Source organism: Siniperca chuatsi, linkage group LG22, assembly GCF_020085105.1.
Source record: "Siniperca chuatsi isolate FFG_IHB_CAS linkage group LG22, ASM2008510v1, whole genome shotgun sequence".
Taxonomy (NCBI): Eukaryota; Metazoa; Chordata; class Actinopteri; order Centrarchiformes; family Sinipercidae; genus Siniperca; species Siniperca chuatsi.
This window is the reverse complement of record NC_058063.1, coordinates 17,378,256-17,404,262: the sequence shown is the minus strand read 5'-3', so window position 1 is coordinate 17,404,262 and position 26,007 is coordinate 17,378,256. Positions and strand designations below refer to the sequence as shown.

General features: G+C 38.8%; 2 protein-coding genes across 3 annotated transcripts; one reads left to right on the top strand and one right to left on the bottom strand.

The window, feature by feature from the left end:
* The first annotated feature begins 1,958 nt into the window (after positions 1–1,958).
* Positions 1,959–15,640, top strand: lpcat4 (lysophosphatidylcholine acyltransferase 4). Its single transcript, XM_044183056.1, has 13 exons — positions 1,959–2,465; positions 3,441–3,804; positions 5,489–5,601; positions 6,527–6,587; positions 6,781–6,839; positions 8,279–8,313; positions 10,891–10,945; positions 11,390–11,472; positions 12,856–12,981; positions 13,070–13,226; positions 13,906–13,998; positions 14,199–14,334; positions 14,865–15,640. The coding sequence occupies exons 1-13, from the start codon at positions 2,376–2,378 to the stop codon at positions 15,035–15,037; spliced, it is 1,545 nt and encodes a 514-aa protein (XP_044038991.1). The 5' UTR covers positions 1,959–2,375; the 3' UTR covers positions 15,038–15,640.
* LOC122869760 (protein piccolo-like) lies at positions 15,315–25,822 on the bottom strand. 2 transcript variants are annotated; one of them, XM_044183054.1, is made up of 9 exons: positions 25,475–25,822; positions 23,414–24,326; positions 23,222–23,319; positions 21,312–21,487; positions 20,938–21,042; positions 20,428–20,523; positions 20,056–20,124; positions 19,440–19,535; positions 15,315–18,720 (listed from the first exon to the last, which is right to left on the bottom strand). In XM_044183054.1, the coding sequence occupies exons 2-9, from the start codon at positions 24,049–24,051 to the stop codon at positions 15,760–15,762; spliced, it is 4,239 nt and encodes a 1,412-aa protein (XP_044038989.1). In that variant the 5' UTR covers positions 24,052–24,326; positions 25,475–25,822; the 3' UTR covers positions 15,315–15,759. The 2 variants fall into 2 exon arrangements, with proteins under 2 accessions (XP_044038989.1, XP_044038988.1); XM_044183053.1 differs by having other exon boundaries at positions 23,414–24,073.
* Between the last annotated feature and the right edge of the window lie 185 nt (positions 25,823–26,007).

Genomic DNA, 26,007 nt, shown 5'->3' with positions numbered 1-26,007 from the left:
TGAAAATGCTCTAAAACACTGCCAGTAATCAGGCTAAGCCAACATGCATCTACAGTACAGACTCTTCAGCAACATTGATGGAGCAATCATAAAAAAACATGAATTTGTTTGCACAAGATAAGATATTTCAGTCACCACAAGAAAACCAGATTTGATATCTCAAGATATTATGATTAAACAGTTCAACTATGATTGTGCAGTATGACAATATATACCATGAGACATGGTTGAGTAGAACATTTTCAATCTTAACTTATTTTGCTGTACTGTTTATAGCAATATTTCCTCTGATACTCTCTGTTTATAATAAATAAATGTATGAGGGAATAATATCTATAGTTTTGCATCAGTACCTCAGATATTTATTTTGCTGGATTAGCCAAAAGTAGACATTTCTACCTGCTTATTTTATCTATAAACTGTCAATTGATTTTCCAGAAAATTACTATATGATGATATATATTGATATAAAATATGGAATTCAATTTACCAATGTTGTAAATGTTTTATTTGATCCATATTTTATCCGCTAATTTCAGGATAAGTGTAACTCTAAAGTTACTGAAGGAGCACTGCGAAATTGCTATGTGTTTCTTGAGAAAATACGATAATTAGGCAAGGAGATGACCTGGAGTTTAATAAAATGCAAAATGATGCCCCCGTTGCCAAAACAGCGTCCTTTTAGTTATTACTACCAACTGAAAGTGTGACAACTTGGCAACCTTCAGAAGTACAGTAAGGCAACATTATATACAAATTCTGCTAAATTCAACCAGAAATAAAAAGCAGTTTAAACCTCTTAACCTTTTTGTTTCCTTCTTTCTCTTACATTTGCTTTTTAATGTTGTTCTTTGTGGGTGTGTGTTTATTCCACAGGAGTTTACTATTGGTATCAGCAGCAACACCCTGAGGGAGAACAAAAGCAGTCAGGTAGAGCAGAGGGGAAACCTGAGAGGCGAGTAGCAGAAAGCATGTATAGCTTTTGTTATATGGATGAATGTGTATGAAGGGTGAGCATTTACACAGAGTTTGATTGACCAACATCTAAAAAAAAAAAAAAAAAAAAAGGTCATTTGGACAGATTTTTGCTTATCCGTAATGAAATTTAAGAAACCACATAAATTAGGAGAATATTTAATTTCCAACCTGTATTCAGTACTGTATGTAAGGTATGTCAAGTATGCAGTAAAAACCTAAAGGAAACTTTTGACACCCGAAAATCTCCCTATTAAAAGGGCTACACCATCTATCTCTTGGTGTATATTGGTAAATATAAAAAGCTCTCATATATAGATTTAATCAGTGTTATAAAGGTTTATGTCATCAGTTAAAAAAAGTTTACAGGCTTCAATTTTCAGAGAAGCTAACTGATGAGATTACATTTGGGGGCTTTTTTCTTGTATTTATTTGCCTATTTTGCCTGTACCAGAAGTGTTTTGTGATTAAATGCAATACTCTCTCTGTGTAATTTTTCTTGACAAATGTTCCTATTATAAAATATATATATATTTTATATATTTTAATACCTACATGCCTGTGCATAATAGCTTCAGGCTGATTTAAAGGTAGAAAAGAAAAAAAAATATTGAAGAAAAAAAAAGCTAAATCAAAATTTTGATGTTTAAGCCAAAATATGAGATAAAAAGTCAGAATTATGATAAAGATTTTGACTCAAATGTTTAAGCTAATATCTCATAATTTTGATTTATAAGTCAAAATTATGACAAAGTAGCTTTATATTTCTGTCATTCTAACCTATCACATAATTTTCACTTAGTATCTTAGATTAATTGACTTACCATGGGTATATTTATTTTTGTCATGTAACATTTCATTGATTCCCCCTTTTTCCAATCGCCAGTGGGCTTCCATACATACTTCTCCCGAAAAAGGTCTTGGGATGGCTGAGTTTCAGGGACCGGTTCTACTTGCCCGACCCACCCACTGACTGAACCCTGAGTCGCGGTGGTAGGCCGGGCTGTCAGACATGAAGGGGCGGGACAGGTGAGGACAGAGTCTACAAGAAAGAAAGGATGGGTGATTTTTCTTCAGCGTGTGTTTGTGTTTCGCCATATGTAGGGTAGAGACCAGAGAAGTTTGTTTTTAGCTAGTTGGCGTCGACTGTTGTGTTTATTTGTCCGGAGAACTCCTCAACCGTTGGTTTTAGCGAACGTTCTATTTTTAACTGACTGCGCGAGAGAGATTTTTCGAAAAAGTGGGGAAGTGTCAAAACAACAACTTGTTTTGCCCACATTTTGTTTAACTTTTATTCAACCGATAAGGGAGTGTAAATTCATTTTATTTATTTGTTTTAAAAAAAAAATTCTAGTAATTTTTTTAGTTGAACTCAGTCGAGTCAGGTTTGCCTCGTCGCCATGGAGAAGTACGACTGTCACTCAGCAACGCACGGGTATCCACATCCGTTCATTCAGGAGGTGAAGCTGACCAGGGCGCAGAGGATCAGGGTAACGTCCAAATTAAAAGTCTTAATATTTGATTTCATGGCTGAAATGGAGCGGAGAGGCAGACACACTGGCACAAATTCACAAAAGTGTTCACTTTAATAGCGACAAAAGTCAAACAAGCTGTATTAGAGATGACTTGTTACTCTGGTAGGGCTTCATTAAGCCCCCAAAATCTGCCACCTGAAACTAATTCGGCAGTATTTAGACTGGCAAGAGTCCAGTTTGTCCTCAAAACAAACTCCTAACTTGTAAACACCAACTCATACTGTACTTGACTTCTAATACAGATAAGGGTGCTATGTTTATAAAGTGCTGGATATCTGTTTGAACCCCCAAAATTCCCTTCTGTGGTCTTTTTAAAAGTCATCTAAACTCATTTTTTCATGCCTTATTCAAGTTTTCCTTTTTTTATTTTTCATATGAGCTTTTAATACTCCAGGGACTCCCATAAAAGAACAAAGAGTCTTTCACAGCTCTCTTTCTGACTCTGGTGCCTAGGCAAAACAGACAAGTCATTAATGTTTCAGGCATAAAAAGGCATGGCGATAACATACCACAGAGTTGCATAACTCTATGACCGAGGCAACAGTATCATGGCTGAATTTAGTATCATGATGTTGATAGGAATATTTTTCCCTCACAGACAGACAGCAAAATATGACAAATGTATGTATCTAAAACCACTCAAACGGATGGTCAACGCAGTGAACTGTGTTCCACTGTTAAGTACTACATCAGACAAAAATATTTAATAATTTCTTTTAGTTTTTAAAGTCGATATACAATTAAACTGACTCTGTACACAGTGTTTAAGTAAATGTGTTAAATCTATAGAAATTAATTTAAAAAGTCCAGCTTCAAAACGTGTCAGAGTTTTAATATCAGCCATGTCTGTGATTATACGAGGTGTTTCCCCCTGCAGACCTAAATTATGTTTTAAATGTACCTTTTTTTTTTTTGTTCTGGTCCCTATAGGGCCTCATCCTGGGCAGCATCCTCTTCCCTGTACGCGTCACCCTGGCGGCTCTTTTCTTCCTCATCATGTGGCCTCTTGCCCGGTTACGATTTGCCGGCCTGTCTGAGGAGGAGCGCTCCCGGCCCGCCAAGGGCTGGCGTCTCTGGCTCTTACACCCCATCATCTTGTGTCTGAGCCGAGCTGTCTTCTTCACCCTGGGCTTCCTGTGGGTGAAGGTCAAAGGTCGCAGGGCAGACCTGAAGGAGGCGCCAGTGCTGGTGGTAGCGCCTCACAGCAGCTTTCTGGACATGCTGGTTCTGTGTCACACCCAGCTGGCATCGGTGGTGTCGCGGTCGGAGAACACCAGCCTGCCAGTCATAGGAGGTGAGGGGCTGTGAATCAGTTAATCAGAGTTCAGTGGGTTTAGGGTAAGTCTCCAAGTCTAGAGATGATACATCTGCCTCCCAAATTTCATACATCTACGTGGAACGTACTGCGAAGGCTACTTCGTTGAAATATTATAGGGGGCGATATCGAGCCATTTTGCCACACCCATGCCCAACATATACATTTTCCCCACTTCTGACATGTGCAAAGTTTTGTGAGTTTTTGAGCACCTTTGACCCTCAAAAATGTGATTCGTTTGGACACAGCGCCTTGGACTCCGGGAAACTGTGATGGACATTTTTAGACTAAAGTAGACCAAATGATTAATCAAGAAAGTAAGTGGCCAATTAATTGATAATGAATGTATTGTTCGTTTGCAGCCCCAAAGACTTGTTAGTTGCAACTCTAGCTCATTAATGCTGTCACTTTAGCTGGTAGCTCGGTCATGGGGGGAGTGGAAGGGGAAGCTGTGTTTACCTGCTTTTTTTGGAGCCCCTAAAGATCAAAACCTTGATTCATTAGACTTTGTACTCATTGTGTGGACTACCTCTCCTTTTTCCTTTTTTTTTTATGCTGCTTCTTGTCCTGCACCTGAACCCTTCTGGGGTTGGATGTGCACACTATCCACCTTCTTCACCTGCTTCTTTTACCTCCAGTTTCATCCCCAAAAACAAAAATACATATTTTTCGTGTTACCTGTAGTTCTATTTATCCATCTAGATTGTTTTGGTGTGAGTTGGCGAGTTTTGGAGATGTCAGCCGTAGAGATGTCTGCATTTTTTGAATATAATGGGACTCTATGGCACTCCGCTTGTGGTGCTCAAAACTCCTAGAAAATGCATTTGAAAAACTCAACGGCAATTTCTCTTTCCAGAAATCATGACCCGGTTACTCAAGATAATCCACAATTTTTTTTTCAGAGCAGTTTCATGTAGGAACTATTTTCTTTGTACCGCTAGTTCCTACATGAAACTGCTCACAACTAATCTGTGGATTATCTTTCTTTGATTCATCTCCAAAACTTGGCAACTGACACCAAAGCAGTCTAGATGGATAAATTGCACTACAGGTAAGAGGAAAAATTTATTTTTGATTTTGGGGTGAACTGTCCCTTTTAAGGCACTCCCGAAGTCTCTTCTTGTTCTTTGCTCATTTCCTCCTCCTTTTCCTTGTATCTGCATCATTTCATGGTAGGAGAGACAGTGAAAATCTGAAGGATAACGGGAGAAAGATCAATGGAAAATTACTTTGCGAAGACATGATAAGACATGACATCAGTCATGTTTGTAACTATGCAACTTTCAGAGTGCCTGGATGACATCATGTTTTCCCAAATCTGTTTTTGATCTCAGCTGGTAAAATATTTTGTCTGTGCCTAACTTGCAGTGCAGTGTGCTCATAGATGGGAAATCTCACACCGGCATGCCCACCTATTCCTATTCCTCCAGAATACAGAGGTCTGGAGAAAAATAAAAGTATCAGAGGAAGTCCAAAGATAAACAAGTGACTCACTTCTTTGGCTTCTAATCTACTCTGCCTGCTTTGGCACTTCCTGTCTTGCTTTCTTTGCCGTCTTGCTCTGGACTCCTCCATTGGTTCTGGTTCTGATTTTTTTTTTTTTTGTTCTTGTGTGACTGTTTTCTTTAATGTGTTTGTGCGTGTGTGTGTGTGTGTGTGTCAGCTCTGCTGGAGTTCAACCAGTCTGTGCTGGTGAGCAGAAAGGATCCCGAGTCGAGAAAAAGGGCAGTCGCACAGGTCACAGAGAGGCTGACGTCCGATGGCTACTGGCCTCAGGTGAGATGTGTTATGATGATGTCACTCAACGCTCTTAAGACTTCTGTTGACAAAAGATAATCTGCTGTACCTTGTATTTATTTAATTGAAAAGACAAGAACGATAACTTATCCACTTCCATCTCGTCTGCAGTCTTGTGTACAGAACTGGCAATTAATACCAAACTATCCACTCACACTTTGCAACAGAAACAACAATAACTTGAATAACAAACAAATTTCTTTGAAGGCAACTGGTTTTCTCTGCTTGTGCTGGCTTCGTAGATCTCGACTTCGGCACAAGCAAACACCTGATCGAGATTAGATAAAGTCTTTGGGAAGGGAACTTGATCCGCTAGATTGGAGAAGAAGGGAACAACAAAAATTGCAAAAAGTCAAGTCAGCCCTTGTGCACATTTCAACGAGGGTGAACAGAAAGTGCAGAGCACATGAGTCATATTGAAACCAGTCCATCTCCAAAACCACAGAAGCCAGATTGGCCTAAAGATACATTGTCAGTAGAAGGTTGTTTTTTTTCATTCAGGCCATTAATGTTGTGAAAAAGCCTGTAAAATCACCTGCTGGAAGTGCACACAGCTGCAGCCACATGCCTTAAAGCTAGGGTAGGTAATGTATTTCAGAAGCATTTTTTGTTACTTGTTTTTTACATCCTGACAGCAATCGATAAATCAAATGCTGTGTGGCTGTCGCAGCACTGTAATAAGCCCATGAAATGATTGGCTGGCCTACCTGCCTGTCTACCTGCGCGCACTCTGCCAGCGCACACACTGCGCATGAAAATGTGTTTTTGGGGGAGTGGCTCTGAAGGGAGGGGTGGGATTTTTTTCGGTTGGATACTTTCAAAATCTAGCCGTCTCTTGCTAGTTTCTCTAACGTTACCTACCCTAGCTTTAACTCATAAATCACCTTTCTTAATTCTTTGCTAGATGCTGATGTTTCCTGAGGGAACCACAACTAACGGCCGCACTCTCATCAAATTCAAACCTGGTGAGTATGGGTTCTTGATGTGTAACTCAGCACATACCAGTTTGCTGCTGTTTGTACATGTAGGAATGAGAGGCATGAGAGGGCGTAGCAGCCCGTAGATTGTTTTCTTACTGGATGATCAACTGCTCTCTTCTACATTACTCATTTCAGTCTCGCCACTCTGTCTAATTTTTTTCCATTTCGCTGTCATCAGGTGCCTTTCTTCCTGGAGTCCCGGTCCAACCTGTTCTGCTGCGTTACCCCAACAAGCTGGTGAGTGAAGGCACTGGGTTCGGCAGGTTGAGCTACTATTTTGTAATAACATCTGGTAACTAATAAACATGACAGATTTGATTCTTCCAGCTGCCATTTGTCCTGTTAAAGAGTAAGACTGGGTAACTTCACTTTAAATGTGTTTGTTATCCAGGGTGACTGATGAAGGAATACATTTAAACTGGGGCCATGATTTTAAGGTCTTTTTAGAGTAAGAAAACACTTAACTGAACTCTAGCAAGGTCCCTTCAAAGTTGACTTGTGATTGTAAACAAAGACGGTGTAGTCCCTCATTCGTCCAGGAGTGTTCTATCGTAGAAAAGGTTTCAGTCATCGTCATCTGGACACTGTTTTCAGAATCAAGACGTTTCGGCTCCCATCCGGAAGTCATTGTATTCTGGCTGCATCTAACAGTGATGAAGTAGATGCAGCCAGAATACAATAGGCCTGATTACTGATTACTGGACCATCTTGGAAACTATTAGGTCAGTTTCAGGTGAAACTAGCTATTAACAGATACTCAGGTATATTCCTGAGTATCTGAGGGCAGGGCTTATGTAACACAGAGTAGCTTAAATTTCTAATTCCCGTCCCATTTTTTCACAATTGAGAATGACTTTGGGATGGGAGCCAAAACGTCTTGATTCTGAAAACAGTGTCCAGATGACTACGACTGAAACCTTTTCTGTAAACAAACAAAAATTAAAACTATTTTATTGTTATACTAATAATTAAGGGGACTCTGTTATTAAAAGAGGAAAAGAATTCCCATGCAAGTGGAGGCGCACTGCTTTGTTGAGGTACAGCAATTAAAACGCCTTTTATTATAGAGACTAGATGATTTAAAAATAAGACCAGACTAGAAGTTAACTTTGTGTGTGTGTGTGTGTGTGTGTTAAAGCAAAGATTATCTAGCTTAAAAGTCATTCAAACACTGTTTTTTACTGCATGCCAAAGGGTGACGTCATCACAAATTGATTGATTTTTAAGATGCTAGTTTCTGCCGTATTATGGTATCCTGTTTATAATTCTGTCATTCAAACAGCCGTCAAACTGTCCTTTTTTCTTTTTCTTTTTTTAAAGTTGAGGAACATGGTAGCATAACTATGCACAAACAGGGGACACTTTGTTCTATTACTCATTTGTATCTACCATGTCTTCCTTGTCACTTCACTGCACACAGAACAGTGTGTACACTACAGTATCCTACATTTTATCAGGCTGTAGTTATTTTTATGAACATACTGTAATATTTGTCCAGGCCAGTTTGCATACTGGTTCCTCTCAGGGTGCGTAAAAGGGGGCAGTGTAACGGGAAAGGGGCTAGAATTACACATGCTATAAAAAACTCTCCACCCAGTCTGTTACTATAGATAGATTTAAAAAAAAAAAAAAATTAATCACTATTCGATTACAGTCTTTTTATGACTCTTCCTCAGGATACTATTCGCTGGACGTACAAAGGAACAACCTGGTGAGTTCCTCCATCTGTCATCTTTAATCGAACAGTCTGGTTAATGCAACAGTGTTTGGTTCATTTCTCATGACATTTTGGTTACAATAGAAGCCATGGTTAAAAAAACAAACACTGGGTTTCTACATAGGCAGGAAGTTGAGTAAGCTTGGAAAATTATTTTAAAAACTTCCAGGACTTTGAACCTTTGAACTTTTTAAACTCCCTCAGTTGTAGTTTGATGAGATGTTGTATCAGACTACATTAGTTTTAGTTAGGTGTGCCTAATCAGAATCAGAAATACTTTATTGATCCCCGAGGGGAAACTCTTTCGTTACAGCTGCTCACTATCACGTCAGTGCACACAGGAATAGAAGTACTAAGCAAATCAAAATATAATACACTATAATACAGCTAAGATAAATTAAGTACAAAGTGGATATAAGTATAAAAGCTAAAATAAGTGTAAGTACAAAAGTGGATTTACAGGTTGATAAGTATAGTACGGTATAATACAATGTAATAATATAAGTATTAAGTAATAGTGCAATAATGAGTACTGTCAAGTTAAGTGTAGCAGATTAACCAGATAATTAGACGGTGGATACTGCACAGCATTAATATAAGTATGAATAAATATCAATAAATAAAGTGGCAACTGAGTGTGTACTGAAAGCAGGGCTCGACATTAAGGTTTGTCCGCTTGTGCGGGACAAGTGTTTTTTTTTTTTTGTAGGACAACATGTGTCTTCACGTTATGTGCCACTCATTAATCGGCTATTTAGTTAAATGAATACATTCAGAATACCGACTTGAAACAAATTTTTTTCCCACGATACGTCCAACTCAGCAGAGTAGGAACCGCTCACAGTTCAAACATTTTACTTCAGAAGAACAGTGGTGGCGACGTTCCTTCAGGCTCCGCAGACCAACCCAAAAATACATTTTGAGATTATTTACCCTTCAAACATAGCTAACTGGAGGAGGGGGGCTAGCTTGTTAGCCAACTTTGACTTTACCTAAACACAATGCAACTGTCATGTCGTTGGTATTGAAAATACAAAATAATCCGAGTAGGGGAGACCAGGGATGGTTGCAACTCGGCACCTATAACTCGCTGAATTTTTGTGTTTGAGCTCTTAAATTTGGGCACAAAGTACCCTTACTTGTCTGCTACAAATAGCAATGTTTCCAGCTTCTTCAGAATTCAGTAATTAATGTCTAATACAAGCTGTTCCATAGTTATAGCCTGCCCCACAAGCTGTAACACAACCTGGGGTAAGTTATAACAATAAGAGTAAAGAAGTAAAAATTGAGACCACGCCACAAAATGTGCATCTGAAGAAATTTGTTGTGCATGTGTCAACACTTAAAAATCTTCCTGTTGTTCGCCAATAACAAAAAGAACTCACCACTGACTTTTAAATCACTTTAAGAATGACTGTAATCCACAATAATGAGCTGTTGCTGATACTTTGCTTCATTTATGTTTGCATAAAATTACTGTTGTTGACACAAATCTGTTCTGGTAAAATAGGCTAAATTATATAATTTATGTGTAATTCATCTGGTACGTTTATTTCAGCACCATGCACTGTCCAGAAAGCCTGCTGCCTCTCTGCACACTGGGGCATTGTTAGATGCTACTGTATGAGGTCATATTTATTGGGATTTATACAAGCCTTGTATTTACATTCTTATCTATGGTAGATTAATGGGAAATCATGTAAATGTTTTGAACAATATAAGGGAAAACATCAGCTTTCACTAGATTTGGCCCACGAACCACTATTTGCTTACCACTGCTGTAAAGTTTTACTTTTGTTCTGAGGTTTTGTAATTTCTTGCAGTATCTGCTCAATGTCACATGGCAGAGTTTGGATGCTTTTAACTGTTTGTTCATCTGAATTCTGCATTCGTAAACAAAATGAAAAAAGTAAATTGTCATTTTTACCCGGACAAGTGACTTTTGTGCCTGGACAAGTGAAAGGTACATTTACTTGCCTGAAAAAGTTAATGTCGAGCCCTGACTGGAAGTGCAGGATTTAATTAATCTCTTGTTGAATAAACAAATTAAGAAAAACTGGGTATATTGCAAAGTTTAGCATTCCCTAGCTAGTGTTGGGTGATATGACAGTATATGTAAGTCAGAATGAATTTCTAGACCGTCAGGGATATTGTCACACCATTTATACTCTGGTAGCTATCCTTTTTTAATATCTCTTGGTGTATTTGCTCATTGAGGAGAACTGCTTCATGGTCATATTGGCTTTTTTATGATTTTTTTGCATGAAAGCATCTTGATTAGTCAGGTATTTAATTTGCTGGATTTGCCAAACAAACTGGTTATTTTATCCATTAACAGTTTCTCAATAGATTTTCCAGAAAATGTATTACGTCATGATACTGTATATATCAAATTACATACATAATAGAAAAATGTATCCATATTTATCAAATCCTTGCCAAATTCAATGGTTTATTCTATTATCTATTAAATGGTTTAAAAATGTTGGGCGCTCAGGATCTATTTTTTTCTCACGGGTAGCAGTTTTGATTTTTCTACATGAAATATAATATTGGCTTTTTGTCCATTAGGACTGAGGCACTGTGGCACACAACTTCACAGTTCTACACCAACATGACTATTGAGGTAAGAGAGTTGACCAGATCATTCACCTCACAAATTAACTCATCATCATCATCATAATAATAATAATAATAATAATAATAATAATAATAATAATAATCAACTAAATAATAAAGTCTTGTTTCACATTTTATTCAAATGTGTCTTTAAAGAGTAACTTAACACCTGCTGAAAACGTTTGTGTTGAGTGGTTGAGGTTCTCGGCATGCAGCAGTGATGTAGAAGTGAACTCAGGGTGTGTTCAGTACACTCTGACATCACTGGGCGTAGTAACGGGTGCAACAAAACAGCACACTACTGATCACATTCATCGCCAGTGGTAGGCGTGGTCAGAGGTGTAACAGACCAACTTGCAAACAGGAGAGATCAGTACTGTTCAGCTTGGTGTGAAGCTACTTTTTACCTTTACCTGCTACTGTTTACTGTTACTGTTTTATTGTGCTGCAGTTCTTGCCAGTTTACAACCCCTCCCAGGAGGAGAAGAAGGACCCCAACCTGTATGCAGACAATGTTCAGAAACTCATGGCCAAGTAAGTGGTAGAATATGATGAGCCTTGATCCCCAGAGTGGAAATGCAGGTGTTGCAGCAGCATAAGGGAAGAAATAAGTACAGATAAACAGAGAAAAGTATAACATAAATAATTAGAAGTGTATATAAAATAAAAATAAGAATATAAATAAAATAGAAACCATACAAGAGCAATTAAACTCAAAATTACAAGACAAGCAGTATACATACAGTACCTACTGCCAGTGTTGTACTTGTAGTGCAGTACTGTCTCAAGTGAAGTGACATAGTGATGGGATTAGTAGCAGCAAAGTATAGTACATGTAAGAGTAATATGATACCATGATCTGCTATTACAGCATATGGCCGGATAGCATAGCAAGTAATGATGCTTAGTGTTTGTCTGTATTAATATAGAAATATGATCTAGTACACAATGTACATAATAAAATATAATATGGTACAGTATGGGATATAAAATATAAGGTGAAATGTAGTAATATAATATAGTACAGCACTGTAGCATAGAATGTAAAGTATAATATATTATTGTCTGTTTGCACAAAATGACTATAATTATAAGCAGCGAGTGCTGTGGATCAGTACCAGTCTTTCGTCTGTTGTGTCAATGGCTGCTGGGATTTTAAACTTTCTAAACAGGCAATGCTTTAATATCGCAATTTGTAATCTCTCAATCTGGAAGGAAAAAGAAAACAACAAACATTGGTTTTTGAGGACAATTTGCAGATGTTGTAGTTTCCCACAGCTGCCACTAGATGTTAATAAAGAGCCATATTTATTTTTATGGATAGTACTTTGGCAATAAGAAGGGATGGAAATTCCTGCCATGCTGTCTCTCTGTGTGTTTTAATGTGCACTGAGGGGCAGGTGTGCTGTGTTTGATATTAATCATAGTAAACATCCATGACTTTCCTTAAAGAAAGTAAACTTTGTTGCTTTTTTTTGTGTTTGGTTCATTTCACAGTGAACCAACATAACATTGGTCAGAAAACATGAGGGGACTTTTAAATCACATGTAGAAATAGTTGGATGTGAGCTGTCACTTGAGACAGCACTATGAGATAACTACATTTGTTCTTAACCAAATTAAACTTTTCACAATTTCCTCCAATATGCACAACAATGACCTGCATTTTTAGATGTCTTGTGTTTAGTCTGCAGCTGATGTCAAACTGCACTGATCTGTCTACAGGAATTGAACTACAGGGTTAAAAGCTCTCAAATTTGGGCACTTGGAGTTAACACAGGCCTAAAGTAATAAATAATAGCCTCCATTTTTAAAAAAAAACTGCCAACATAACTGGGCTATTTAGCTAACCAACATACAGGAAGCTACATATCTGATATCTGATGTCTTATGCTGCCCTTTTCTGCTGTGCTTCAGGGCCCTCGAAGTCCCAGCTACAGATTATGTGATGGAGGGCCGAGTTCCTGTCAGTAAACTGGGTGGTCTCTCTCTCCCACTGGAGTCACCTGCCAGGGAAACTCTCTCGCTTTTACACCGAAACGGGTAAGAGAAGATCTGTGCTCAAGTTTGACTCCTGGCCGCCTCCTCTTCTTTTTTTTTCTCTCACTGTCTTCATCTCTCTGTCTCTCAGTCTGGGAGCGCATGAAGTGGAAGCAGCACTGGAGAGAATGATTGACAGGTGTCAGTCAGGAGCTCAGGGGTCAAAGGCCAGTGCAGAGGAGCTCGCCTCTATTCTCGGGCTGAAGGATAAACAGACAGCCGTCACTATCTGTCGCCTCTACTCCAAGGTAGTAGACACACACACACACACACACACACACACACACTCAAAACTGCCTCTAAGATTAGCTGCTTGAGCTTCACACATCATCCAAGAGGACATTTTTCACTGGTGTTTACATCTGTGTTTTTGTAGATAACTAACAGCTGCAGCAAAGTATTAAATGTCTTCTGGAGTTTTATGGTTTTATGGTAATTTGTTTAGTTATTTTGTGTATTTGGGAACAAAATAAGCGTGTGAGCGTACTAGACTTTTGTTTGATTGGAGATTACTCAATTGTCATCTCTTTACTTGAGATATAAGAGATTTATACAAATAAAATCCCCTTGCCTTTTTAAGGTTTTAGGCTTATTTAAGTTAACTTTGAACTTTTTTATAGGCCTCTCACAAACCTTGAACATGTGTTATAGTTCAAAACAGAAGAAATGGTTACTCACACTGCTCCCAGGTTATGGGAACATTTGCATAGCAACTACTAAAGCAAGCCATATGATTGCTTGGACAAAATAATATATATATACATTTTTTTTTAGTAATTTATTAATTATCAAATTTTTTTATACCAATTTCAGTTTCTGCTCGCTCTTTTTTTCAAGCAACATATGCGGAAAAAACAGAAAAATATTAAGTAAGTAAGCATATGTCCAAAAACATGTAATACTATTTTTGTGTGTTTTGTTTTTCAGGATGAAATTGCCGACCTCCGACAGATATATTTGAGTGCTGCTGCTCTGTCAGGATTTGTCAGCTTCAAGTCACTACTTCACACTGCGTTTACTGTAAGTCCTGTTTTATTTATACCATTTGTTTTCAGTTTTTTTCAGACTCCAGGGTAAGAATACCCTTACAGTGAAGATCTTCAAAATGCAGATGATCTAATGTGTCACATCATTTCGTCATAGACCTCTTACTTGCTGTTGTTTTACAACCTTTTTTTTTTTTTCTTGTCTTTTCTAAATGCACGGTCTTTGTTTTCCAGCTGTTTGACCGAGAGGGCAGAGGCAGTCTGAGTGCAGAGGAGCTGTCAGGCCTCATGGGGGCGCTGCTGGGCTTTCCTCAGCACCAAACTGCTGAGCTTTACGCTCAGGCCTCCAATCAAGAACACCTTACTGAAGGTGAGTGTCTCTAAGTAATGAGATTGGCAAAATAATTAACTGTTTAAGACTAGTGGGATAACAGGCAGTTCAAAAGTTGTTTTAGTTCTTTTGCATATTTGGGCACAAAATACACATGTGAGCGTACGGTTAGTGAGGACTGTCTGGTTTAAAATAAAAGTCACCTTTCCATCCACAGTGTTGTACTGGACAAGTGATGCAGCAGCCTCCATCATACTTTTGTTTGATTTTGAGGTTACTGAATTGTCATCTCGTTACATTGAGATTATCTGTAATGAAATGTGCTGTTTAAATAAAATTGCCTTGCCTTCAAGGTTTAGGTTTATTTAGGTTTACTTATCATAATCAAAACAAGGAAAACATTTTTATAGGCCTCTTACAAACTGTCAAAATGACCTATTCAATAACAGATCAGTGTGTCTGTACCTTAACAAAAATAAGAGATTTACAGAACAGCTCACACAAATAGCACATGTTTATCTGAAACTCCTTCTGTGATACCAGAATGACAACTGCCTTGTTTTTCACAGAAAATCTGCTGCGAGTGCTGACGACCCACCCGACCTATCAGAGAGTGGTGAACGAGTACATGCAGCCCGAGGAGGCGGGTACTACCCCGCTGGCCAATGGGAAGGCTGTGAACAACAACGGAAACATGCACAACAGCAACGGATCCCTCCAACACAACAAAAAGTTGGAATGAGGAATTTATTTTTATTTTTTTAAACTTTTTTTGCAACGGTACAAATTGAACCAGAATAATCGTCGACAAAGGACTGTAATTTTTTTTTAAACTTTGATACCTGTGTGTTTGGATGTATGGGTGTACTTTTTAAATTTATATTACTGTAACATTTTGCTACATTCAACCATGCTAACATTAGAAAACCAAAGAATGACTTAAATTATCACAAAATTATGACCACAGTGGCTCTCTGTGTGTGTGTGTGTGTGTGTGTGTGTGTGTGTGTGTGTGTGTGTGTGTGTGTGTGTGTGTGAGACCATTTCCTTGTATATTTGAGGACTGGAAGTCCTCAAGAAATCCTCAAGAAATCTTGTTCACATGTTGTTCCAGTTGCTGTTAAAGGACTCTGTTACTTATGTCATTTGAAGCCATAAAATGTCTTATTTATAATTCCCTCATATGTATATTGAATGTTTGTTTTTTTTAAACGGGATAATGGTATGTGCAAAAAGAAGCTAAACACTCTGTAAAGCAAAAGGTTTATTTTATGTAAAATAATTATTCTTACATTTTTGTGTGAATATTGTTTCTATTTAACAATTAAACTGTGAATTCTTTTAAGGAGGTTTTGCAGTGTGTTTCCCCCCCCCACTCACATTTCTGGACTTATCTAAATACTTCGAATTTCTTTCTTGCACCTTTTTTCGTGGTAGACATTTAATTAAAGCGCAAAATGCACATTAATTATCCATCTTCTCTTTCCTTTCCTGCCTTTCCTTTCTCCTTAACTGTCGTTTGGGTCTGTTTGTTTTGCACAAGATAAAGTCTTTATACTTTGAGGGTAACTTTTCAGATCGCCGACGACTCTTTCTGGTTTCTATCGCACTGCTTCTGCCACCTTTAAAAGTTCCTTGTCCAGCTGATAAATCTGAAATCTTTTCATCCTTAGCCCTTGTATTACTTCTTGTTGAGGGTGGGCTTGGTTTACAGCCAGATGTTTCCGCCTCGTCCTGTGCCTTATCTTTGCCTTTCTCATTCGGTGTCAACTTCTGCTCTTCGTCTCTCTCTGAGTTTACCTCCACTCTGCTCTTCCACCTTCCTCTTTTCACCGGACTTGAGCTGATCATCTGTGTTTCAGTCCTCACTTTGTCCGTTGATTGCATTGTCTCGTTTACCCTTTTCTCCCTCTCTTCAGAAACCCCACGTTCATGCCGGTATCTTTTCATCGGACTCAACAAGAGGCTTGGGCGTTCTGCCTCTTCATTTATTCTTCCATCTTCACCTTTCACGTCTGGTGTCTGGTCTGGACTTGGTTTGGGGTTAGATGGGTGATGTGTTGCCTCCTCTTGAATCCTTGTCCTATTTACTCCCCTTATTGACACATTTGGCTTATGACTTTGGGACCTTAAGCTGTAAAAGTCCCAAGTTTTGGTTCCCGTGACGTCACCATGTTGACCTGGCTCTCCTCTTTCTGCCTGTCTGTCAGCTCCACCTCCACTTAATGCGACTGTTTTGCTTTGTTGCAGGGTCTCTGAACACAGAGCGGGGGTTAGATTTAGATTTTTCTCACAGGTTTTCGCAGAAGGTGACTCATTTCTCTCGTCCAGTGGCCCTTCCACTGATGACTGCTTTTTTGAGGCTTTTGCTGAATGAATATCTGTCTGAACTCCTGGGCTCTGCAGAGAAGATTCGGGTGGACTGCAGTTTCCAGAAACTTTGTCCTCGTTGGTTTTGCGTCCTGTTGAATTAGCATCGTTAGCCCTCTCCCTACTCTCCTCTCCATCTCTCCTGCTTCTGCTTCTTTTCACTGGACTTGAAAACGGCAGAGTCTGGCCTTCAGTTGCATCCTCCTTCACGTTTACTTCGGGTTTGTCATCGTCCTGCAGTTCTCTCTTAGGTGAGGACTTTATCTCGCTTCTCTCCATCTCTGAATGTTTGATTTTCCCTCTAGCTCCAGCAGCAGGAAGAGGAGTCGGCTGCACTTTTTCCTCAGTCGTTGTGCTCCTAGTTCTTCTCCTTACAAAACTGGACATTTGAATCCCTTCTTCTTTTCTTTTTACTCTCCCTTCACCCAACTCTTTCTCCTCTTGTGCCATTTTGGTTGAAAGTGCATTTTCCGCCCCACTTTCAGTCCTCACATTGGGGTTATTGGCCTCACACTGTCCCCGTCCCTCCACCTTGAGTTTCTGCATCTCCCCTGCGGGCTTTTGATGTTGTTCCTTCTCTCCCGTTTCTGGAAATTGTTCGGCTGTATTTTCTGTTTTTGTTGCTCGGCTCTGCTCTTCAAAATGCCTGCCCTCTCTTTTAGATAATTGCCTTCCTCCTGAGGACCGTCTCTTCTGTTTTTTATAAATGACCCCGTCCCTCTCTGGGGTGATTTTTGCTGTTTTCTTAATGCTCTTTTCACTTGGTCTTCTGTCCTCTGCTCTCTTCATTATGAATTCACCACTCAGTCTTGCTTTCTCTTTTTCAGTTTGACCTGACAGCCTCTGACTGCGTCTGGTGTTTGTCATTCCCTTGACTTTGGTCTCATTCTCTTTATGCTCCTCCTTCCTTTCAAAAGTCTTTTTAGTCCTCCCTTCTTCTCTTGCTTTTATAGCTGTTTGCTTTTGTGTCACTGTTGTTCCAACACCTTTTCCCAGACCTTTCTCACATTTTCTCTCCGTTTCACCCCACTCTCCTGTCCTGACTTCAGAGGAAACGTCGGAGGATGCTAACTCTTGAGAAACGACTAATCCTTTTGGCTGTTTTTCAGGCACCGAGTCTGATAAATTGCCATCACCTGGGGCATCACAAGACTCTGCATGGGAATCTGCCACAAAAGACAAATTAGCTGGCACAGGAACTGCGTAGTGCTCAAGACAAGAGGAGTTTGGGTTTTTGTTTTTGGGGCTACATTGTTCCTCAGGCTCCCTTATCTGAGCTGGTGGTGGAGGCAGTGGGCGAGGAAGTGTTTTCCGAGCCAGGACTCTCAGAGCTGGAGGGCCAGCTGACTGTGGTGGGCTGACAGTCAACAAATCAGCTCTGAAACTGGGCGCAGGTTTCTTTACAGCAATGGTATGAGGGTCTTCATTGGACCCTGAAACACTGGAGGCTGTGGGGGGTTCGGAGGCAGGAGGATCCCCAGGTAGAGGTCCTTCCTGAAGCATTTGGGACGTCTGAGCTGACTGTGTGTCTGCAAGGTTTGAGAAGGACATTGAGGTTGCTTCTGACACTTGCCCTGTGGGAAATATGGCTGCAGGTTCCTCTACCAATGAATCATTGTCTCTTGCCTCTAAATCAGATGTAAGACTGGTGTCTTGGGAGATATTGGCAAGCAACTGCAGAGATGAGTTAAAACTATAGTCCATGAAAAGAGAACCATCGTAACCAAGAGGAGACATGGCATTAACAGGGTTATAGTTATTCGGTGTGGGAGCAGTTGGCAGTGGTTCTTCTATACGGAGTGAAGGGAGGAGAGGAGTCCAACCTTCCTTTGATCCTATATTCCTCATACTCAGAGGTGCATTTTGTCCATCATGGTTTGGATTTGTGTCAGACTTTGAGCCTGGAGGATCCAAAATGGGTGACTGAGCTCTCTGGAGTGGTGCAGTTTCCTCGGCATGCGAAGTCGCCGGAGATGTTTCTTCGGTTACAGGAGCTATGCTGTTGGAGTTGGCAGAAGGGGGATGTAACTGCTGCTGCAGGATCACCTCCAAAGCCTGTTGACCAAGAGAAAAACAAAAAGATGGAAATAAAAGATTTTTTTTACGAAAGATAATTTGAACCTTTCCTATAGCATTTTCCATGCCTTTGTGCATGCACTCAAGTGTCAGTTTATTAGGTACACCTAACTAAAACAATGTGATCTAATATATTAGGTAGGATTGATTGCAGAACTGTTGTATTAAACTGCATTAGTTTCAGCTGGTGTACCTAAAAAACTGGCAACTGAGTGTACCTGTCAGAGGAAAACGATACTGCAGTCAAAACAAGTCTTTTGCAGTAAAAACTGCAGTAACTGCACAGTATGGGCTGTCAGGAAATGCACATGTAATCCAGCCTAATCTACGCATAACATTTGACATTTTGTTCTCCAAGCAACTTTTTATCTCAAAAATATTGCAACTTTTTTCTTGGTAATATTATTTTATGCTCAAAATCTTATATTATTTAGTTCCATTTTTGTGACCAATTTTTTATTTATTTTCCACAAGGTTTGCAGGTGTACATCAACAATTATATAACTTATATAACTTACTATAACTATATTATATAAATTATATACAACATACAACCATACAATCATACTATTAAAACTAAGACAAAAATAGATACAGAAACGCAACCATTATATTATTTTGTTCCTAACAGCTCCTCTAATACTCTCGTAACAAAGCAACAATCACAGCCACAAAACTATTATTTATTATATTTTTACCTCTTGCTGAAGTTTCCTTAGTGGAAGAAGGTAAATGGGCTCTGGATCTGAAGAAAGGGGGGAATCCAGGTACTCTGTACTCAGTGTCGGCCCCACCTGAGAGAAAGAGATGAAAGAAAGAAATTAAAGAGGTACTACAGCGATTTAGTATTGCACTTCCATAAATGTGGCTTGTGAAGCACAGATTTTAAAAAGAATCGTCAAAATCGAAGCAGCAGAGGCTTAGATATCCTGACTTTTATTCTCTAGCATGAGCTACGCCTCCAAAACCCTACATTTCGCACAATGCAACTTCATAGTGTCTTTCCTGAGACCCTCGCTGCCTGATTAACACCCATGTCTTTCAAACTTCACAGCATTTGTGTTAACATTTAAGGTTTGAAGCCCAAGATGAGCATCAGAAGGGATAAATAAAATGAACATCATGTTATATGATATATATATATATATGTTATATACAACATGTTCCATGTTATAAGTTAGTGCTTTTGATGATTTAGTCTTTAAGAAAAGTATTTTAGTATCTTGTCATCCAACAGCAGGATTATTTACTTTTAACCCCTCAGACTGTTCATTGTTAAAAGGGCAATAATGACTCAAGTACTTGGCAACACACCAGAGATGTGCCGTCAGTAGCAGGATCGATAGTGGCATCGGCAGATGGTTGATGCTCCTGCAGCGTCTCCTGCAAAGTCAAAGAGAAAAAACAAAAGATTACTTAATTGGCCATTTTACACACTTACAGCAACTCTCACATCTGCTGTTTTACAGAAACGTCGAGCAGCACTTGCTTAGGGACATTTTGGAAGCAGTGGGTGAATACTGTACGTCCTGTGATACAGACCCTCAATTACAAGCACACAGTGGCACAGCACAGTTGTTAAGAGTCAAACTAATGCTAAAATACTGAAATTCTTCTGATCCTAATTCAACCTTCTGCTCACAAGGCAACAAAACACAACATTTACAGCACTTATTATCATGTTACCTCTTGCTCTTGTTTGTCAAATGCAAGAAGGTCAATCGGCTCTGCGTCTGAAGAAAGGAGGGAATCCAGGAACTCTATATTCAGTGCTGACTCCACCTGAAAGAAAGAATAATCACTTAATATACTAATTCAGTATACAATAGGCCACTATATGTGGTGGCTTTAACAGCTGTTTCCCATCCAACAGTGTCATCCAACAGCATGAATCATAGTGCAACCTTTGCTGGAAACAAGATGATCATATTGTCATGATTAAAAAGACAACTATGACATAAATCCTTTGTCATGTTTGCCCTGAAAACCACTCTGCTGCCCTCTGAATCAATAAAAATTAGTTAATGAAATGAAATCTTGGAACTGCAACAAAAATAATGAGGGGATGATGCTTTCATTTAAAAGTTGCTCCACTACTAACTAATGCACTTAGTTTCATTCCACCACTGGTTCTCAGCTCCAACATTTTGCCAGTGTCATGATTTACACATGATATTAATGCCACTGATGACTTACCCTTGTGACCAAGTCCTCATTGCTGCACAGTTCATCCAGAAACTCCAGAATTAAGCTGTTTTCTACTTCATTTTCATTCTCTTTGGCCTCCATGCCCGCTTGGATCTGAGGAGTCAGAAACAGCAGAAGATTTAGGCGTTTATGGTGCGTTAGTTTTACAGTACAAACGTAACTTTGCACATTGTAGAGTTTTGTTCCATAATGAAGTGTTTGCTCTTTGAACAAAGTGACAAAACTTTGATGAAAGATTAAATCATCTGTCAGAGCTACGCCTACACAATTATTTTTCTAAAAATAATAATCTTGTGGTGTGAAATCCCTATATGCATGCGTAATTTTAGCTAGATTTTATACTATAACGTATAGTACGTGACCTTGGGACTGAAGGAGTCCATGATTGTCATGTATTCTTCAAAGGCGTGTTCTGCCAGCGATTCTTCGTCCAAAGAGGGTAGACATCCAGGAGAAACCTTGGACTTTGTTGTTTTATCGTCTATGTTGTTTGCTTGTGGTTTGTCCTTGTCAGGTGTACAAATTTTCAGCTTTTCTTCTGTGAGGAAAGACAGTGAAAGAACTGTAAAAAGTTTTTAAAAAGAGATTAACTTTTAACCATTTTCATTTCTTCTAAGCATGTCTTAAGATCTCAAAATTCAGCACAGAAAAAAATGGGTGTTTCTCAAGTTACTTCCTACTAAACAAGACTAATAGTCTACAGCCATACTTGCAGCCAGTAGTGGAAAACGTACTCACATCCTTTACTTAAGTAAAAGTACTTATACAACAATGCAAGTAAGTAGTCCTGCATTCAGAAGTAAAAGTACAGAAGTATTATCAGCTAAATATACTTAAGGTATCAAAAGTAAAAGTACTACTTCTACTGTAAAATGTCCACTAATTATATATTATTATTTATGACATTAGATTGTTAATACTGAAGCATCACTGCATAAGTACCATTTTACTGATGTAGCTGCTCGAGGTGGAGCTAGTTTGAACTACTTTAAATACAGTTAGGTAGTTTAGTCCATTGGTTCCCAACCTAGGGGTCGGCCCCCTTCAAAGGGTCACAAGATTGTGACAAGGGATCCCAATGCTTTTTTGTAAGGGTTCACAAGCCAAAAAGGTTGGTAACCGCTGCTTTAATCTTTAACAATGTGCTGTATTTTATAAGCTGCTCATATGTTTTTTTCATGTAAAAAATCTGGAAAGTAATCAATAAGTACAGCTGTCAGATACATGTAGTAGAGTAAAATGTACAATATTTCCCTCTTAAATGTAGAGGAGTAGAAGTATTAAGTAGCATAAAATGGAAATACCTCAATATTGTACTGAAGTAAATGTACTTAGTTACTTTTCACTACTGCTTGCAGCTCTGTGAGGCTGTACTTAGGCACAGCGGTGCTTTGAGCTAAATGCTAACATCAGCATGCACACAATTTGTGTGTTAGCATGCTAACATTTGTTAATTAGCACTAAACACAAAGTACAGCAGAGCCTGATGGGAGCATAGGTGAAATTTACCGGGGGGATGGGGGGTTGTAACCCCCCCAGTAATCCAAACCGGCCAGTACAATCCCCCCAAATATATCGTATCATAATGATGAATCAAATGAAAAATATTAACTGTCAAAACAAGATAAAGTGGTTGGTTTTCTCGATTCAATGTAATTCAATAATTATCACAGAATAATAGGGATTAAATATAGTTAAATTGTGGCATAACTATCAAATTGTTGAAGATATGTTGAGGAAGTGATAAATATCCATTTTACTTATACTGGAACAACAAAGTGAATGATTTTATGCTACTCAACTGCACTAGTGGGGATATGTAGAGCATGCTGTTTATCTCTTGGTATGTAGTATCTCTCTTCCCCTTATAATTAATGCAAAACAGACATTTAAAAGCCTATTTGCAAAAAAAAAATCTCCTGGGGGGGGGGGCCCAATGTTCAACCCAAAGTTACGCCCTTGGATGGGAGTGTCATTAGTTTTGCAGGTATTTGATCATAAAGTACTGGACGAATTAAAAATTTGACCTGATGATGGCGATGGATAAAAAGTTAAGGGATCACCAAAGTTATTACAAATCATCCTCAGGGGCACATGAATGTCTGCATCAAATTTCATGGCAATCCATCCAAAAGTTGTTGAGATATTTCAGTCTGCACCAAAGTAGTGGACTGATAAACTGACATTACCATCCCTAGCTAGCATGGCTAAAAATGGACATGCACTTTCATGTCCTCTCCTTGGCCTTTTATATAAATCCATGACCTCTGACCTTCTGACTTGGCCTGCTCTTCATTCTCTGCTTTCCCTGACGCAGCAGACGTTACATTTAACTGCTGGCTGACCTGCTGAGCTGCTTTTCTCGAGACCCTGAAGTCAGATACAGTATCACAATCAGGATTCAACTCTGAAACCTCCAGTGTTTATAAATCGCATATAACGTTATCTGCTGTATATCCCTTACAGGTCTGGACTGCAGGGCTGATGGACGGGCACTGTCTGCGGACACAAGCACCAGCTGGGACGAACCAACGGCAGGAGGAGCCAAGAACGAGGAGGTGAATATGGGCTGTACCAGAACTCGATGGGGCTTATATTCAGCCAGTCTTGAGGAGAACTGGAAGTAAATATGAGCTCTGGTAAAAGTGGTGTCAATACAGGCTGGGACCTGGCACCTGGTAATAAAGTCTGGAGTTTCAGTGGAGAGGGACTGTCCTGGGCTTGCATCTGGATCAGATGTTGCACAGATTGCTGGTTTGAGTCCCTCTGTGTCCAAGACTGTGTGTCTGTTCTTTGATCAGAATTAGCTATGGTCCGGAGCATTTTTGCAACTGTGGAAGTTCTCAGTGACGCTGATTCATTCATCACATGACGAGGTCGTGACGGACGAGACTGTCCAACTCGGCTGATGATTTCATGGCTCATCTGAAGGGACGGTTCTGACAATTCGGGGATGTGTAGTTTTTCTTGTGAGGCAGATGTATCAGCAGGGGACAGTTGGTGATAATGTGGGGAGAAATCAGAAAATCCTGACTGAGTGCAATCAGGCTCTTTTCTGTCATTTAGGATGATCTCAGGCAGAGAAAACAGCACTGGATCCATCTTTTATCTCTGTTGTTTGTAACTGTCAGAGGAAAGTGAGAATATAAGGGCGGTCAATCGCAATTTGACTATCCAACAGCAAAGATACCATGACACAAGCAGTTACTCAGCAAGAGAAAACCACAAGCTAATTTAAAATGCCTTCAGAAGTCTGGCAACATTTCAGGTGTATTTCATAATACTTTCCCATCTGCCTTGAGTTTTTCTCTTCTCTCTGATCCAATATGCTCCAGGGCAGAAAAACAAAGGTTTTCTTTGAACTGTCTGAGAGCATACTGGAAAAAACAGAGAGACAAAATATACCTGAAAATCTATCAACCTGGAGGACCAGCCAAACCACAACCGCAGGAAATGCTACATCACTTACCGACTCTGTGACTTAAATGAATAGAGTAGAAGAGTGTAGAATATACTTTAATGGACTCTGAACTCCAAATAATGAAATAATAAAACTACAGATTCAAACGTAATACAATAAACAGTAACACAAGTACATACAGTACACACAACCATACATGTCTACAGCATAAACCCTTAGCCAACTGCATCTTTTACCTCCTGCAGTTTAAAATGCCAACAGATCTCTTTATACATATAAACTTTAATAAAATTTGAACCACTACAAAAATGTATTTGTTCCTTGTGTTGGTTCATGTCTAGGGTATAGTAAATTGTACATTTGACAAGCTAAGTAGCTGGTATGATAGAGTGATTGAGTCCATGGATGAGCGCTTGCATTTAAACAGATCCGTCTCCATGACAACAGAGCAAACTGACTCCAGCGGCTGATGAGAACTGTGTGATAAAGTTGAAAACTCAAGAAAAAGCTAGGAAGTAGACTTCAGGTTGGGAATGTTTTAATTTCATTTAACGTATTGTAACCTACATCAATGAATTAACGGAATTTAATGTATCTGCTTACACTATTTAAAAGTATACAAGAGCATACATTACACTGTGGTGAAGTGACAGATGCTGCTTTTAATTGTTAGATCCTGGAATAATCAGCCTCATTTTGTCCCTGATTTCTACAGCATTTGCTATTCCTGATTTACACATTTTTAAATGAATAATTGAATCAATCTTTCCATTAAGTGACGCATAAGCTATCAAAACACAGCAGACTCGTGCAGTTGTTTGTCCCCAACAAGTTAAAACATACTCACACTGCTGCACATATCAGCTGACACTATTTGGAAAAGTTTTTCAGTATTACAGCACTCTCCTATGTGAAATTATAAATTCCTAATTGGATAAACCTTTGGTCCTTATTCAGTCATGCAGTTTCAGTATTAACTCTTATTTCAACCTTTAATGTTAAATGAAAGTTCTGTATTTAACCTACTGTTTTAACTATCAGTGCAAGCAATGGAAGTGGCAAATAATACTCATTATAGGTCATAATAGCTGTCACTGGTCCTACCTTTCTTGTGAGAGATGATTAGTCTTCAACCAATACAGTCAGTTTGCATCTGCTGTTTGCATCTGTTGATTCAGGTTGATTTGTTTTTTTCCGAAAGTTGAAGGTTGTGTGCATATAAACATTCCAAACTTCATGAAGTTTCATAAATGAAAATGTATTACTGTTTTATATATGTATTTGTTTTTTACAGTATGAATACTATATTTTATAGTGTGTTCACTGATTTAAATAGCGTATTTGCAGCTGCACAATAACACAACTAACATTTAATTGTCATGTATGTGCTCAGTTAACTTTTTATTTTTTTTTTATGGATCATAGACATAAATTAGGCCAGATATTTTAAACAGTTGTGTTGGAATATGTTTTTTATGAAGTAGCACAAAAATGTTCAGTTTGTTAGAATAATAAATAAATCTATCAAATAACTTTTTTAATGTTTTCTTATGTAGGTGAAAGAAAAAAATATTACATTTGATTACATATGATATTTTATTCATGTTATGACAACTGACCATCTCCATGACAACTGA

Bases quoted from the DNA above. Each gene is read 5' to 3' on its own strand.
- lpcat4 (XM_044183056.1), top strand. From the start codon at position 2,376: ATGGAGAAGTACGACTGTCACTCAGCAACGCACGGGTATCCACATCCG. The intron at 6,588-6,780 runs GTGAGTATGGGT...CGCTGTCATCAG, and splicing joins TCTCATCAAATTCAAACCTG to GTGCCTTTCTTCCTGGAGTC. The intron at 13,999-14,198 runs GTAAGTCCTGTT...TTTGTTTTCCAG, and splicing joins TACTTCACACTGCGTTTACT to CTGTTTGACCGAGAGGGCAG.
- LOC122869760 (XM_044183054.1), bottom strand. From the start codon at position 24,051: ATGGATCCAGTGCTGTTTTCTCTGCCTGAGATCATCCTAAATGACAGA. The intron at 21,043-21,311 runs GTCACGTACTAT...CTGACTCCTCAG, and splicing joins TGGACTCCTTCAGTCCCAAG to ATCCAAGCGGGCATGGAGGC. The intron at 20,125-20,427 runs GTAACATGATAA...TTGACTTTGCAG, and splicing joins TTGACAAACAAGAGCAAGAG to GAGACGCTGCAGGAGCATCA.